Source organism: Ursus americanus, chromosome 5 (genome assembly GCF_024610735.1).
Source record: "Ursus americanus isolate L20-20 chromosome 5, mUrsAme1.1.p, whole genome shotgun sequence".
Lineage (NCBI taxonomy): Eukaryota > Metazoa > Chordata > Mammalia > Carnivora > Ursidae > Ursus > Ursus americanus.
The window spans coordinates 33,777,570-33,795,390 of record NC_142131.1 but is presented as its reverse complement, the minus strand read 5'-3'; the positions used below and the strand labels follow the sequence as shown (position 1 = coordinate 33,795,390).

At 39.7% G+C, this 17,821-nt stretch overlaps 1 protein-coding gene across 2 annotated transcripts in view; it reads right to left on the bottom strand.

The window, feature by feature from the left end:
* The window catches only part of MRPS27 (mitochondrial ribosomal protein S27), an 88,215-nt gene that overhangs the window by 14,234 nt on the left and 56,160 nt on the right, over window positions 1-17,821 (bottom strand). For both annotated transcript variants that reach the window (XM_045809781.2, XM_087862086.1), the window contains 2 exons: window positions 4,811-4,925; window positions 624-702 (listed from right to left, as the gene is read on the bottom strand). In XM_045809781.2, the coding sequence (XP_045665737.2) occupies window positions 624-702; window positions 4,811-4,925 (194 nt within the window). The remainder of the gene's footprint in view (window positions 1-623; window positions 703-4,810; window positions 4,926-17,821) is intronic.

Sequence of the window (17,821 nt, the reverse complement as noted above, 5' to 3'; positions counted from 1 at the left end):
TGTCTCTACACAATGGCAAGGCTCCTCTTTCCTTCTTCACTGTCAGCAGAGCCAGGAGCACAAGCATGCTGTCATATGATTCCCTAACCCATGGACAGTAGCTGGGGTCCACCTCACTCCTCTATACAGTCTGCTGCCACGCATCTTTCCTTGGACTCCCTTATTGTAGTGGAAGTGAAGAGTCACTTCAAATTAACTGCACAGGATCAAGGAATTTGGGGGGGGTAAAGAGATCTGAGAGTACCCATCCACTTATTTTATAGATGAAGAAACAAAAGCCTGGGGAGGTAAAAGGACTTTTCTTTATAGCAAGGGTACTGATCTTTCCAGGAAATCAACTGATTTCATAGTCTTACAAGGTAGGTTTATTGCTTAACTAAATTCATTGTCCTTTGCACAAGGAGGCATGAACAAATAAACTTGAGAAACTCAGAGGAAAAAAACCCTGGATATGACTGTCCTATCTGGCCAAGTGGTACGGTAAATCAACACACATCTATTTCTGACAGAAAGAGTGATGTAAAGAGATGTCATTATGAAATAAAATAAGGGAAATTGCCCATACTTACTTCCCTTTAAGAGCTAAAGCCCCATTATAAATGGACTCAGGTCTGGTTTCTTACCTTTGTAATTTTCTTTCTTTATGAAATAATCCATCAATAAATTGAATGTAAAGTTATCTGGAAAAATTCCATACTGGACCTGTAATGGTAATGAAAATAAAAGGAAAATAAGAGAAAAATATCCACTTTCACTCAGTTTATAATATATGCCTATGCATTATTCATGATAAAACTTGCCACCATTAGCTTTAAGATATCTGACTATCATTTTACAGCATCTGTGACAGTGAAATAGAAGCTGTGACTCATGAGGTTTGGTAATTGGAACTTGGTCAGGGTAAGAAAGTTGTGAGTGGGTATATGATACAAGACAACTGATATGTGAAAAATAAAGCTCAATTCTAATACCTTATCAAGGTTAAAAAAGAAAAACACCCCAAAATAACAAAAGAAAACAAAAACAAAAATACCCCCCACCCTGATACTCCACTGATTCAGCAATTCTTTTTATAAGGTAAGACTATCAATGCAAAAATGGACTCTCACGAGAAGTACACATTATCACATTATGTAGCATTTTCTGGTCTTTATTTTTTTCTCCAACTTCATTGATCTATAATTGACAAACATCATGTCAGCGTAAGGTGTACAACATGATGATTTAATATACATATACACTGTAAAATGATTACGATCACAATAAGGTTAGTTAACACATCCATCATCTCATGTAAGTGCCATTTTGTGTATGTGTGTGGTGGTGAGAACATTTAAGACCTCAGCAACTTCCAAGTATACGATACACTATTGTTAACTGTAGTCACCATGCTGTACATTAGATCCTCAAAACTTACTCATCTTTTGACTGAAAGTCTGCACCCTCTGACCACCATCTCCCCATTTCCCTCACCTCCCAGCCCTTGGAATCTACCATTCTACACTCTGCTTTTATGAGTTTGGCTTTATTTATTTATTTATTTATTTATTTATTTATTTATTTATTTTTTAATTTTAGATTTTATTTGTTTATTTGAGAGAGAGAGAGAGAGAGAGAGAGAGAGAGAAAGAGATAGCGAGAGAGCACGAGCAGGGAGGAGAGGGAGAAGCAGGCTCCCTGCAAGCAGGAAGCCTGATGCGGGGCTCAATCCCAGGACCCTGAGATCATGACCTGAGCTGAAGGCAGATGCTTAACCGAATGAGCCACCCAGATGCCCCGAGCTTGGCTTTTTGGTTTCCACATATAAGTGTGATCATAGGGTATCTTTCTCTGACTGATTTATGTCACTTAGCATAATGGCCTTAAAGTTCATTTATGTCGTCACAAATGGCAAGATCTCCTTCATTTATGTGGCTGAATAATGTTCTATTGCATACATATATGCCACATTTTCTTTACCCATTCATCTGTCAAGGGACACTCGGGTTGCTTCTATGGTTGGCTATTGTGAATAATGCTGCTATGAACATGGGCGTGCAGATATCTCTTTGAGATCCTATTTTCATTTCCTTTGGATATATACCCAGAAGTAGGATTGCTGGATTGTGTGGAAGTTCTATTTTTAATTTCTTGAGGAATCTCCACACTATCTTCCATAGTGGCTGCACCAATGTGCATTTCTACCAAGTGCATGAGGCTTCTCTTTTTGCCACATTCACACCAGCATTTGTTTTTTTTCTTAACTCTTAGACTGGTTTTTAAAGACCTTAGAAATATGCCAACAAAATATTGCTGATTTCCTGTTCATGAATAGCTATTTGAGAATCCAGATTTCCCCAAATGTGGACCCTTCAGCATCTGCCTCAGAATTCTCTAGGAGTGCTTTTAAAGCAAAGCAGATTTCTGGGGTACCTGAGTGGCTCAGTTGCTTAAGCGTTCAACTCTTGGTTTCGGCTGAGGTCAGGATCTCAGGGTTGTGAGATCGAGTCCCTTGTTGGGCTCCATGCTCAGTATGGAGTCTGCTTGGAATGCTCTCCCTTTCTCGCTCCTTCCCTCTGTCCTTCTCCTTGCTCTCTCCCTCTCTAAAATAAATAAACTCTTAAAAAAGAAGAAAAAAAATGCGGATTGCTAAACCTCAGACTTACAGAATCAGATTCTCTGGGAATAGGGCACGTAAACCTGAAGTTTTAGTGACCTTTCTATGTGATTTTCATGCACAATCAAGTTTGACTACTAATGATCTAGACTGGTTATATTTTTGTTTTAAATTCTTACTTGAGTAGGATTAACTACCGTCCCCCACCCTTCCCCTTCTTCCTCTACCAACCACCAGAAACACCTGAGAAATTTTTTCAAATGATACACAGCCCGGGGGAGAGTTTGATAGTCCTAACCCCCCAGCTGTGAATCACTGCTGAATTAAGTCACTGTTACAGTAGGCTGTATGGGATGCCTTAGATGTGCTGAAATGGAAAAAGAGTTTAGAAGCCATTGTTTTAAAGGTTGTGGCTCATGGGCAATTTCTATATTTCCCAAAGCAGTCATCCAAATCAGCACTAATCCCCAAGGGCAGGGCAAAAACAAAATATTTTAGAATGATAAAATATTAAAGCTGGAAGGTGCCTTAAAAATCAACCAGTCAGTGATTCTCAACCTTGGCTGCAAATGAGAATGAACACGGGAGCTTTAAAAAGATACCAGTGAGGGATGAAGAGGCAGAGCACAAAGGATTTTAAGGGCAGTGAAATGACTATATGATACAATACTATAAATATATACATGCCCTTGCACATTTGTCCAGACCCATGGAATGTGTACCACCAAGAGCGAGCCCTAATGTAAACTAAGGATTTGGGTGCTTGTGATGTGTCAATATAGCTTCATCAATTGTAACGGATGAATCACTCTAGTTGGGGGGGCGGTGTTGATAATGGGGGAGGCTGTGCATGTGTGGGGCAGGGAGCAAACAGGAAATCTCTGTATCTTCTGATCAATTTTGCTGTGAACCTAAAACTGCTCTAAAAAATGGAGTTTGTTAAAAAGGTTTGTTTTTAATTCATTAAAAAAAATACCAAAAGCCTGTGCTCTATAAAGGTCAGTTAAACTGACCTTGGGGGTAGAGAAAAGCGTCTCTAATTTTTAAGAGTCTTATGTGATTCTAATGGGTAGCCAGGGTTGAAAATCACGGATTTAGTACTCACTTGACGTAGAGCTGAAAAAACTAAGACCTAGATGGGTAAAATTATTGGCCTGAAATTCTGGGCAACTGGTGGAGCTTATGAGATTACAGCTTAGGTCTTCTGACTCCTTGTCCAGTGTTCTTTGCACCAGCAGAAAATGAGATAAACTTTAATGCCTTTTTATGCCTTTCTAGACTCTTCTTGTTTTGTTTTCAAAGAAATCTTCGGTGAGTATAATCTGTGTCATTAAGCTCTGAACTGATGAGAACAGGATTTGATCCATTCCTTCCTCTGGGCCCTAATATGAGATTTCTCAGTAAACCTATTTGTCTGCATTATTCAATTATAAGCTTCCTGAGGTCAAGGAAAGGATATTGCTCATTTTTACAGACAATGCTATACCCAATGCAATGTCTCATACACAGTCTGCAATGTATATACAACTGAACTGGGCCCAAGTCATGGAACATACAAGGCTCAGTGGCACTACAGAGATCGTATGTTTGCACAGAAATATTGTTAAAATCTTCTTATGAGTCAAACAAGGGTTACTGCTTGAGACTCACAAAAATAGCATTCACAAATTTTGCTTATTTTGTACTTTATTTCATACTATAAAGGTAATGAAGACTCAAAGGTAATGAAGACATTACTTGGTGTAATGTAACATTCATAAAAACCCTAATCATAGGGGACTCTGGAGCTCAAGGAGAGGAGTCAGGGAATTCAGCAGATACGTTCTGAGTAACCTAGGAATGCTCGTCTCTTAAAAACTGTGTAAGATAGTCTGAATACTCTGGAGGTCCTATTTCAGCAAAATGGTCATATCGTTCTTCCTAAATATCACCAAAGGGAGCCAGGCAAGAAATTCAAGTCTTAGGGATCAAGAACGAAATGAACCACCAGTGCAGGGTTCTTGTGACTGAACTTCCTTTTGCTTTTAGCTGTCATAGCTATGGGAATTTTTATATTTAACTATTGATTAATTTACAGTCAATTCCATTCTAAAAAGGATATCTGGAAGCAAATAAATATCAAAAGTTATTTCTTGTCCTATTCTTGCTGTACTATAATAGTTATTATCATTTAAACTCAGGAAAGCAAGCTGCAAATACCAGGGAACCACTCACCTTATTTACAAGGGTATATAAGGCTTTGTCTTGTGCACCGTATTTTAAACACTGCCTAATCCAGGCGTGGATAGTCCAGTCTCTCAGGTACCAGCAGTTGGGGCTGTGTCGAAATCTAAATAAAGCATAAGAAGAGAGAAAACTGGGCTTAACTCTGAAACGTCAATGCCAAAATGCGTCCTTCATCAGCAGGTCCTTCTCTTAGATATTTACAGATCTGCAGTCAATGTGACCAAAAGTCATAAAGGTCAACAGTAAATAAAAACTTGATGATAAAAACCTGTTACTTGTAAAGTATGAAATGGGAAAGAGAAGGCAGAATAATCAACAACAAAGTACTGTAAATGTTGTATTTCTTACTTAATGCTTCTTGATTCAACATCTTGTTTTAAAATATGAGATTTATAAAAAGTGATCTGGGGAAAATACTAACCATGGCATTATACAAATACTCATTTCATTAGAAGAGAGATGTGAGGCTGACGCTGACACTTTTGAAGTTTAAAATAAAACAGATGAAGCAAAAATGAAGAAAGGAATAGCACAGCAACTCTAGAGGGAAATCAGCTTTGAGTTACACTGATATTTCTTATGGCACCTAGGAGAGACTGGGACACTCTTCACTGAACCAAAAGAAAACAAAAAAGCAGAAAAAAAAAAAGGAGCACAATTAAATACCTAGGTCTTTCAGGACACCCCCCCTCCCACGGTCCTCTTCAATGCTCCATTCCAGCTCATCAGTTTGTCCATCTCCTTTTGTTTCCTGTAGCTGCCCAGGTGGTTTTAAAAGGCTGAAGCAGCCCGAGCTGAGGTGTATGTGGCAGCTGTACCTACAAAGGAATGGAACTTAGAAAGGGATTCTGAGTGCTGCTCTTGCCTCAAGTGTGCACACACTGGTGACACCCGGGGTTGGGGCAACTTCTTGCACCTGCAGGTCCCTGCCACAGGGAGAGAGGAGACACGGCTGTGAGGGGGTGTTTGAAGAGCTCTGTTGTCCTTTTTCTGTTTATGTGCTTTGGCTGGCACCCATCATCAAATGTCGTTTCATGTCAGGGGAAGTCCCCATCTTTTCTTTAATTGTTCAGGAAGCATATCAATCTCTGGACCCTATAAAAAATCAAACTGTTTTCTTAAATAAAAAAGGTAAGACAAAATCTTGGAGCAAAAGGATTTTGTGCCATATCTGAGTCGAGGATATGGCTAATACTAGTGTTTTTTAGAAGCTGGTTATTCAATCTGCCACCTGCTATTTCCTGCCATCTGCTATGGGGATAGTTTCCTGCTGAACAGGTTCTCTGCCAAAGTAAAAGCTGAGAAAAAGAGAGGAAGTGTGAAGTAGTATTTAATTTAGGATATTTATTAGTGCTCTGGTGAGAAATTTGGCAAAAATAAGATCTGAAGATGTTTTATGGATATAGAGTCACCTAACCCTCTCTAGACTTTTGAATATCTTACATCTTGCTGGAAATTATTTCTCACTCTTTCTTTACAGAATTAACCCCTTTAAAAGCAGAAAGATAGATGGGGCACCTGGCTGGCTCAGTCGGTGGAGCATGTGACTCTTGATCTTGGGGTCATGAGTTCGAGCTCCATGTCGGGGGTAGAGTCTACTTAAAATTTTTTTTAAAAACTATACAGCTTTAAAAAAAAAGTAGAGAGATAGAAATATGTCGAATTATGTTCTGGTGGAAAATGACCTAGCCAGAGAGGCACTGTATAGGTGCCCAAGATACTAGGTCTAATGAGATCTTCTGCATAGAAATGAAACAAAATATATCTTTTAGTATTTCATGCTTTCCCTCACATTTTAAAGTCAACAGTTGAGCTACCTGAGTTCCTCTCCTTGTTACTCTGAAACATCTGAGATTTAAAGTATAATGGCCAATTCAAAGTTTATTTTATTCTTAAAAGAAACAATTCAAGACAATTACCAGGTATACAGCCTAAATGAGAGTGATGCTGCCTTGCTGGCCTGTAAGCTCTCTGGGCAAGGAGGGGCATGCTGACCTGCCCCACACTGACTCCTCGATGCCTGCCACAACTGGTGGCCCACAGATTTTCAGCAAATAAAAAAAGAGCTTCAATCAACAAATGCATAAGATGCTGTTATGTGCTGATCATTTTGCTAACATCTACGACATATATGAAGAACTGTAAATTCCCTGTTTGGACATTTATAATTTCATTACAAACACAAAGTACACAGACATAGCTTCACAACAGTCCAAGGTGGAACACAGTAAGTGCTAAGGAGACACAGGGCATTGCTAGCTGCTGGGAAGTGTTTTGGGTAGCAGTGATTGTTAGGTTCAGTCCATTTTTCCTTTAAAAACAAACAAAATTAAAAGTGCCAATTACCTTCTGTACCCAAGATTATTTTAAACTTAAACTCTCTCATTTTAAAATCTAATCTTCTGCCTTAGGATGTCTCCAGTGACTACAGAAGCTGCGACTTTTCTTTTTGGTAGACTTTAAAATAAGAGCACTGTGACCAAATCCAACCAAACACCCTTTTCTCTTGCTCAGGATCAGCAGACCGTTTTTATTTAGGCTTTGAGGAAAACAAAGATTAATAGGACCTAGGTTTAGACCTTCAAAGCTCAAATTAAAATTTGTTTAAAGTCATTTGTTAACCGTCGGAGGCTAACTTTCATACACGCGGGAAGAGAACAATTTTATCTTCTCAAAGGTCTTTCTTTCTCACATTTCGATTTCTTAGAAGTCTAGAGGGAAAGGTACTCAACACTTCACACACCCAATACAATCATCTCAGTACATCAGTCTTTGAGAGATTTGTCAAAAGACTCTTAGGGGTCTTTAATAAGTCCACTCTCTCCCTCATCCTGGAACAGGGCTACTTGATATATCTCCGCTCTCTAAGACCTAGTAATCCAGACACACAACCATGTCTAGGACATGTTCAACTAAGTGAGCATATTAAATCAATTTAGGAATAAGAGGGAAATACTTACACATATTTTATGAAATATGCTACCCTAACTGCAGTTCCTGCATTTCCCAGCCAGGCAGCACAGAAACTCTTTTCTAAGCCCTTGTCAGTGTTAAAAAAGAAATTAGCACATAAACTTATGTGTGTCATCTAGCTGTCTAGCATATAAACAACTCACACCATTGAGATAGAAGGGTCCACTCCACTCTGGATGGTGAGTTTGAGAAGAATTTCTCAAACAATGATGTTTTAAGCAGTTTAAACAGATAAACTTGGGCGCTGTTCAGAACTGCCAGTGGTAATATGATAGGCAGGTAAGTCTCTGGAATGGATACTTGCCTGGAATGATTCTGTGGACTGCTGGACGAGCATTCTCCCTTTCAGCCAGGAGAAAGGCAAAGAGATGAGAACACAACTAACACACTGATTTTCCAATGTGCCCGCAAACAGACTGGCTTTTGTTCTCGCCTGCTCTGACCACCAGCCTGGCAGATTACAGGCGGCCACTGTAGGAGTCCCCTCTGTGCCCCGTGCCATCAGCTGTTTGCTCACCTCGACAGAAGCTTTATTATTGTCCAGGCCAGCAGGCTGCCAAGCTAGGCAAACCGTGTGAGTGTGGAAAAGATAAACAAATGCAAACCAAACCTCCCTGACAATGCCTGTGCTCGTGGAGGCCAGGGATATTCTGAGTTTCCAGCTTAGAAAATACAAGGAAACCTACAGCAATTCTAAGGACATGAGTATTTCCTGGAGGAAGGAGGGGCACAAGAAGGAGAAGGAGAGAATGAAGAAGTGCACTCTCAAGCTCTACCTCTAGTTCTCAACATTGGTATCCCCAGGCCAAGGACACTCTGACCACAGGACTAAGTGGAGTTCCAGGTGAAGACAGAACTTGCCTAAGAAGCCCAATCATGGCCAATCATATGGCAGGCACTGGGAAGCTTTCTCTCCTCAAAAATCAGGCTACGTTCAGGACTGCTCAGGGCATTCGCCTGCACCATTGCTCATTCAAGATTAATGTCACCAGGAAGGAAGCTGAGGAGAATCACAGGCGGCAAAACTGACTGCAGGCAGAAGTCTTTGATATCTTAGAGAATTTTTTTATAGGGGAAGAGAGGTTATATCAAAGAAGTCAAGAGTGAAAAGCAAAACACCAGAGACTTACTGTGATTACATAAAAGGTACTTTAATGTGTGAAAAGGTCACATGGTATTTCCTATTTGTAATCAATTTCATCATTTCACTGGAAAAAAAAATAAAGGGGGAAACAGCCGTTTCTCCACAGGAGTCATATACAGGTTACTGTGGAAGGCAAAAGTGACAATGTTCATCAGCTCTTCAGCACGGCACGCAATGTGCTTCTGGCTGGGCATGGCTCTCGCACGGACGCCAGAGCCTGGGGCTCCGTGGCTTCACCATTTAACTGCAGCACTGGCTCTTCCGTATGAATGAGCAGGCTTTCCACAACGTTCATCTGATTATGACAGCCACCATCCTTAAACATACACATGCCGTTTTTCCTCCTCCCTAGTGGATTCCGTATCCTGTGGCAACAGGCTTTACAGATGGAAACCTCAGCTTTTGAGCTGGGCACACATGGAGGCGAGTGAGGGGCCAGGGCGAAGAGAGGGAAGAAAGAGTGCCAAGAAGAAAATACAGCTGGCACCAAAGCCTGTCGTGTGGACTGGGAATCTTATCAGTGAAACAAAGTGTGTAATTATTAAAAGGTCTGAGCACTTCCCTGAACTAGAACCAAAGGGTAAAAGGGTGTCATGTGACTATTTAAACCAGAATCTGATTCAATCACTGCTACTGACTTTCCCATCCTAAAAGGATAATTACTTTCTTTTGCAACCTTCTGGAAATTCTGCTTTCATCAATTATTAATTGCCCCCCCCAAAAAACCATAAATAAAATCAAATTTTGATAATTTTCTAATGACTATTATATTTTTGTCAAGTGTTTAAAAAAGGGGTAAGGCCTAATATAGGAACAGGTAATAAAGACACAGTAATGTAGATTTGAAATCTCTTTCCTGCTTGATATCCCAGAGTCTTATTCTTATAGAGGAACTTCAGTTAATTTTAACTTTCAGCAAAGATGTCCCAAGTGTGCACTAAGTGAAAGAAGCAATAATCTGCTCTGAAATGCTCCTCCCTCAGATGGTCAACCAGTTTGGGCTCAACCACTGCCAGTGAATTCATTATCTCCCTCACAAAGCAGATAAACAAAAAAATTTTTTTTAAACTTCTAATACTTTATTTTTTTAAAGGACAGGCTTACAAGGACAGAATGTACAAGCAGTAAAATTCATACTTTTCAATGTATGGGTCTATAAGTTTTGACAAATGTGTCCAGTTGTGCAACTACCACCACGATCAAGACGTAAGAACAGTTCTGTCACCCCTAAAAACTCGTTAATGTCTCCTTTGTAGTTAACCTCTCTATGGTTTGCCGGTCAATTTAAGCCAATTTTATATAGACAACCTCCTCAAGTCTTTTTCTAACGCCACAGTGATTAATTTATGAGAGGAAAACAAATATGGTAATAAAACTACAATTTCTATCAGTTAGTTTATAATTCATACCCTGCCAATTTCCAAAAAGAATTTGAAAAAATAAAACCCAGTTTGCATAAGACCTTCTGGTATCCTTGTTTGCCATTCTAAAAAGGGTGGTAAGTAAGTGGATTTTTGGTACAGAATAACAGGCATAGAATTTTGCAAATGTGAAGTGCTAAATAAATGCAGCATAATAACACATTTTTTGAAGTGAAGATGGATAACAGAGGGACTCGTTAGATATCAAAGTCAAAGTCTAAATTTGTCAGACTCGGGGCTTAAAAATGAGGTCATTAGCATTTCACCTGGAAACACAGCGCTACGAGATACCAGAAAGTAGGAGGAATACTCCATTTTCCATGGCTTCTCACGGAATAGGGAGAAAGCAATGACAAGTAAAATAATAATGGCCCCAAATTATTATCTCTTTCTCTTCTCTCTGACCTGGTTATTGTTTTGCCAGATCAACCTTTCTTAATCTAGGAAACATATTTTTTATTCATGAAGTAAGTATATACCAAATAGCTACCCTGTGCCAGGTGATCCACATTCTAGTCCTGTTGGTCTACTCAATTTCCTTGAACTCCAATCTTAAAGATGACATCTCTCCCTTTCTGACACAGAAAGAACACTTACAGGCTGACTATGCTCTGTTGTTCTTTCTCTCAAGGTATTTAAAGGTAAGGAGCCAGCCAGAATTAAACCAGCTGTTCTTTGTCTGAAGCCTGGAACACCATCTTTATCAGCATCCAAAAGGTGATGCATGTGGATGGCAGGGGAGGATTATCTGTGGGAGAATGGGAGAAGAAAATACATTTACAGTGATTGCTGGGGTGCTTCCTTGCTTGCGATGGTCCTAAACACAGAAAATGGCTGTCTTTGTGGCCAACAATGCACTGGTCAGTGAAACCGCACAAGAGGCACCTGGTGGGGCTCCTCAGCTACTTTAAAGCTAGACACACAGGTTAGCTTCAAACCTGAGACACAGTCGCTGGAGGGCAAGGCGAGGCTAAAGGGAGGAACAGGAAGTTGAGAAAAACTGGATCGTAGAACCAGTCCTATTTATAAAAGCACATAAAGTTGTGGGAACTGGCTTGGTTTAGGCAGAGATAAGGGAAATATTTTTGGTTTTCGGTAGGAAATCTATGAGCAATAAATGAGCCAGTTTTAAAAAGATGCAAACATTGCCTGATGTGTTCTATAGTTTGACTAGGAACTTCAGACAAACTTCTGTAAAACCATGAATAATACGATGACTAAGACAGGAAAATCACATATATTTATTAATCACTGGCAGGGTGTACATATGAATAATCCTGAGGAAGGGGAAGGTGAAAAACAAAACGGAGAAAAACAAAGGCATAGAAGTCAGAATTTCTGGAGTATTCTTGGCTTAGTAAAGTTGTCAGGATTAAGGCTGCCAGAAGAGAAATGAGCAGGCCAAGGCGCCTGGCCCAGGGGATGAAGCACACCAGCAAAAAAGCAGGGAAGAATTAAGCTGATGTTGAGCAGATTGGTATGTGTATTTGTGCATGAGATTATGTATTTCTTTAGGGGTATTTCTGAGGGAAGAGAAGCTCAGCAGTAATCTGGGTTTCTTAAGAATGAGATTTTCTTTTTAATGAAGAAAAAAAGCACCTCAGTGTTTTAAACATTTTGATTCTCTAAATACATGGAAAAGTTGAATTCCATAAGGATTCTCTTTTTTTTATCAAAAGGTAAGGTTGGATTTACTGCGGTTATACAACTCAAGTTCACAGCTAGTTTCTATTTCTGTAACTCCGCTGACTTCCCTTTAAAGCTTTCAATCTCTTAAAAGGTAGGAGAGAACTTTTCTATCCTTTCGTGTCCTCCAACAGTAGGTGTTTGATGATTTGGCGACTGTGACTAGGCCTGCTCAGACTGTATAAATCCCAATAATGTATGTTGAAATTCATGAGTATTGTTTATAATGAAACAGTAATCCATTTCCAGTTTTGAAATAGCTTCCTGCCTATAAACAGGTGAGGCCAGGAGGAAATGCTACCTCTTTTTGTACAAGGCAGGAGGAGATGAGAGATGGCAGAGAGGAGGAATAATGTGGTCATTGTGAAAAGCCACCTACTCCTTACTTCTCTGCCCACTGTTTCCTTACAATCAAAAAGATCCACGGATCTTTTTGTGGAGTAATAAGTTCAGGAACAGACAAGCTGAAGGAAGAGTGAAACCACAAATATGAGGACAGAAGACAGAATACATGGGTTCAAAGAACTCCCCTAACAAGTCCTAAACCAAAAAACTCAGACACCTAAGACTGGAAGAGACTCTGAAAGCCATCTAGACCAAGTAAACTGGGGATAGGGGAAGGAAGAAAAGGTGATACAGACAATTAGGAACCTATAATTTAGTGCTGGTAGAGACCTTCAAAACCCACTGTTCACTGAACTATTTATTGAGAAGTTACTATTTACCAAGCCCTGTACTGGGTGATGTGAAATTGTCTAGTACAATTCCTTTATCGATGAAAAATCTTGGTGCCTATAAAGACGAAAAGATTTAGGTTTGTAACAGGACCTCAACTAAACTCTTTACTCTTATTATTCCACCAGTACTTCTCAATTCTTTTATTTGTAAGACATCTTTAAAAAGCATTTCTGGGGGCACCTGGGTGGCTCATTCGGTTAAGCAACCAACTCTTCATTTTGGCTCAGGTCATGATCTCAGGGTCCTCAGATCAATCCCCAATTCAGGCTCAGTGCTCAGTGGGGAGTCTGCTTCTCCCTCTCCCTTTGCCCCTCCCCCTGCTCATGATCTTTCTCTCAAATAAAATCTTAAAAAAAAAAAGCATCTCTGCAGTTTGACAAAGGTCTCTAACATACTGAAAAATAAGTAACATCTTTTTAAAAAAGATTTATTTATTTGACAGAGAGAGAGAGAGAGAGAGAGTGCGTTCAAGCACATGTGCGCAAGCAGGGGCAGGGGCAGGGGCAGAGGGAGAGAATCTCAAGCAGACTTCCAGCCCAGAATGGGGTTTGCTCTCACAACCCTGAGATCATGACCTGAGCTGAAATCAAGAGCCAGACACTCAACTGACTGAGATACCCAGACACCCCAAAAATCATCTTTTCTAAATTTAGAAGCAGAATTCAGAGAAAAATACTCAAACTGTAAAATAGTCTTGGAATTGCCCTGAACTAGCTGTTTGACTTTGGCAAGTCACTCGATCCTTCAGGGTTTCAATTCCTGTAACTGTAAAAGGAAGAGGTAGGATTACCCAGATCATGAACTCACATGTCCACAGGGGCCAGTTAATAGAAATGCATGAAGAACCATGTGAGACAATAGGTGCAGAGCTGTTTGTAACTATCAAGCAAAGTAGCTACTATTTTTTAAAACATACAATATGAGCCAAACAAAATATACTAGAACTGTGGGCTAGACCAGACCCCCTGAAACTCCTTCCAGCTCTCAAGTTTAATGACTCTATGGAATAATACGCTTAATCCACTCATTAAAATATCAGTCATTTACATGTTTCTGTTATACCAGAAAAATTGCAGCGATACAAATAAGTGAATAGAGACTCAAAGATAAACAATCATTCAGCCCACAGCTGATTCAACTCTTTTCCACTATCCTCCACTCCCCTACCAGTTGAACATCATTTTACCCAGTTTGGGCAGTTAATATAGATTATCATGGGGGGCAGCAGACCTTGTGAAGTGGTGTCTAAAATTACAAGATGAAATGATAAAACCAATAATGTTGCACTCAAGGTCCTGAAAGCAGATTTTAATTAGAGATCAAGTTCTGCAGGAAATAAAATTTTCAGCAATTAATCCCTCCACTAGTATTTTCTACTCCAAGGAATACTTTATTATATTCAGTTTATATCTAAGAGTCAGCCATCCAATTCAACTTTCCTATAAAACACAAATTGTTTTGTATGTTGCTACTTTCTTCCACTCCTTAAATAAATTCCTGCTAAACAGTCATAATTACCCAAACAATTCAATTTGGTATCAAACCTCCTATGATCTGGTTATTTCTAGAGCAGAAGCAGTGGAACCCTTTTAAAAAGGGGGCATGAGATGGGGGTGGCCACAGGGATATTAAGTTGTTTGCCAGTTTCTAGACATAAAAGGACACAATCACTTTTTATAGCTAAAAAGAAAAGAAATTTGAAAACTGAGATTTAGATTTGTCAGTGCAACTGGTTTTCAGGAAGCTTTAATTTAACACTTAGAAGAAAACCAAACCAAACCAAACCCTTATTTATATATGAAGGTAGGAAAATTAAGGCGACCTTTCTTTTTTCTTGTGCTGCCAAATGGTTAAAATCAGGATGACTATATTTATTAAGCAGCTACCTTATTTAGCTCGGGCTAGCCCTGCCATACTAAAACCAAACTTTAAAAAAAACCTGAATATTTGAAATCCTACAAACATAATATACTAAGAAAATACTTAAGAATGTCCAAATGTAAACTTCATTTCATAGGAATGCTATGGATCTGAGACAATTCCTTTTAATATGATAATCATAAGAAAGAACAATTACAAATTTTGAACAGCAAAAAGCTAATTCTTTAGTAATACACCAAATACAAAGATCTGGGTTCAACTGTTCTGGCTGGCAAAACTTCCATAAAACCAACATGCTACAGCTAAACAAAAGCTCTCAGGCTGGCCCAAGCAGAGGGAATGAACAATTTGAAAAACATCTTTATTCCCTGAGAAAATTTTTTAAAATGTCTAAAAGTGCCAGAAGAACTGTCTCAATGTGACTGCAGGCAGCTTTCCAAAGTCCTTCTGCTTCTCGAAGTATGAGTCATAGGGAGAGGAGAGAGCATCTTGGCAAAGATACAGTCTTTCCTCTTTGGTTCCACCCTCCCGCCCCTTTTTATTTAAAAAAAAAAAAAAAAAAAAAAAGCTTTGATAGATAATAGTTAAATAGATTCCAGACAGGCTTAACTGAAGAAGTTTGAACACCAGGGAGGCAAAATATCATTGTAGAAGTCTCTATTGTTTGCCATTGTGAGCCACAGACGCAGGGAAGCATCTTCTGCATCCTAAAAAGGGCTGGTCCCATTGATCATGTGTCAGATCATGGCTGTGCTTTGTGGGAAAGGAGAGAGAAACGAACTATGAAAATACCCCTGCTTCCCAGCTTCAGAAATATCATTAGCTCATATGCTGGACAATTACAGCGAGCTGGAAGGAGCAGTCGCTTGTCCTTTATGAGTGCACATTAAGTGGAATTTCAACTGTGGTGCTGGAGGCTATCCATCTGTACATGGCTGCTACATTGCACGCAGCCTTCAGTCAACAGGCACAATTCTTCCTTCCCTAATTTTAGGCAAAAAAGCAAGAGAGCTAGTTAATTTTTTTTTTTAAATAAAAAGAGAGCAACATTAAGGAAAAGCTCAATGCTGAACTAGAGAGAGGAGTCTTACGTGGGTACCTATTATGGAGTCAATTATAACAGAATGGAGCATTTGGTGTTGGCAAAGCTGTTTTCTTCTTCATGTGCTCATCCACCAACCTACCATGAACGAAGATATTATGCTGGGCACTAAGTGACAGAGATAAACACACTTACTCCTTGCCTTCAGTGACGTCAGATCAGGCTTATCAAAACACAAGTATTTTGTGAGCATCTAAAACAAGCTTAGGCTAATTTATTACCATCAATGCAAGTCCTCATTTATTTAACACTGATTATTTCCTAACACCCTGGTACTAAATTGTCAAAAACTGGCTCTCAGAAGAGAAGTGAATCCAACTTTCCTCTCCTCTTCTTAATATGTCTTTTTCTGTTTTTTTTTTTTCCTTTGGATATATTTAGGAAATAAAGTGTTACAGATATAAATAAAGCTGTACCTTGCCTGGGTGGCTTAGTTGGTTGAGCATCTGACTCTTGGTTTCAGCTAAGATAGTAATCTCACGGGTAATCTCACCGGTAGTGGGATCAGGCCCCAAGTCAAGCTCCCTGCTCAGCGGAGTCTGCTTGAAGATTCTCTCCCTCTGCCCCTCTCCCCACTCCCATGCACACTCTTTCTTTAAAATAAATAAATCTAAAAAAAAAAAAAAAAAATCTGTACCCTCCTACTGCTACTTTCGGAGGAGTAATGTTGGTGTCCATCACGCCCATGCATGTTTTTATACCTTTATCACTTAGGAATGCATCCAATTTAAGGTACATGTGTGTGCCTTTTAATTCTGCATTCAAGGCCTGTCTGATAGAGAACTGAGCCAAACCACAGTAGTGTGTAATTCTCCAGGGGCAGAAGAGTAGCGACAGAAGCGACAAAATTAGTGCTATCTCAGATATAAGGGGGGGGAAATCAGATGCCACTTTTACTGTGGAAATTAATCAGCGCTGCCACCAGGAAAATCCCTGACAAGATGATTGCTGCTCTGCATTTGATTGGAACCCAGTCCTAACTTGCTGACTTGGCTAAATCAACCTGAGAATCAGTTTTTCATCTATAAAACAGAGGTGAAAATATCTTAATCATGAAGTTACTGTGAAAATCAAAGGAGAATTAGGTAAGTATTTTGACAACTTTTAAACCTCTTTGGAACCAAGCAGAGTACAAATATGCACAAAAACAAATATTACTGTTAGAGTCTATTTGATATAGCACTTGATGGCATTCTGTCTGGTACTGTTTAGTATTTGCTTTTAATATGTATCAGTTCTAAGACTAAGGCCTGTGGTATAACTGCCTTTGGGAGTAGAGAAGTAGTTAAGATACAAGATTTGGCATCAGGTGGACTTCATTCCTACTTTACAACCCCCAGGAAACTGACTCTAACAACCTGAGGATGCTAATCTGTAAAATGACAAAAGTTGTCAGCACCTCACATAGCACAACTCTGGACTGATATGAGCATAGAGGAGATTAGACATGTAAACTCCTTAATACAATGACTAGCACACAGCCCTTTCCAACAGGCTGGACAGCGCAGCTGACAGTAGCCACATTGAAAAGGACACTAAGTTAAACGTGAACTCTACTGACTATTCCCGCCACTCAGGCTGTGACTTGCATAGTGCTGGGCACACACAAGCAGCAAATACCTGACTGCCATCAGCCAACTGGGATGGGACACAGTAGGAAGGACAGGGTCAGTAAGAGGGTGAAGTGTCCCATGCGCCTCATTCCTCTAAAGATAATCTCAAAGGAGGAGCTGGAAGGTGAACCAGAGGGGAGAACAGAGAACCTTTTCACAATCACAAAGGCTCAAAGCCAACCAGTATAGGTAGGGGTTTGCCGGTCAGTCTGATAACTGGTAGTAGAGCTTCTGATCTTATTTACGATAGAAAAAGATCCAGGCAGAGAGATGAGAGTCAGGAGATGACCTAATAAGGAATTAATTTACCTATTACTGCTCTTCTACTCTTGGACTGGTTTTCACAACCTTGGCAAGCCAGAGTTACAACACAACAGAGATTATGCCTTGAGTCCTCTGTTGGTTCAGTGCCCACCAGCCTCTGTCTGGCTGGACTCAATA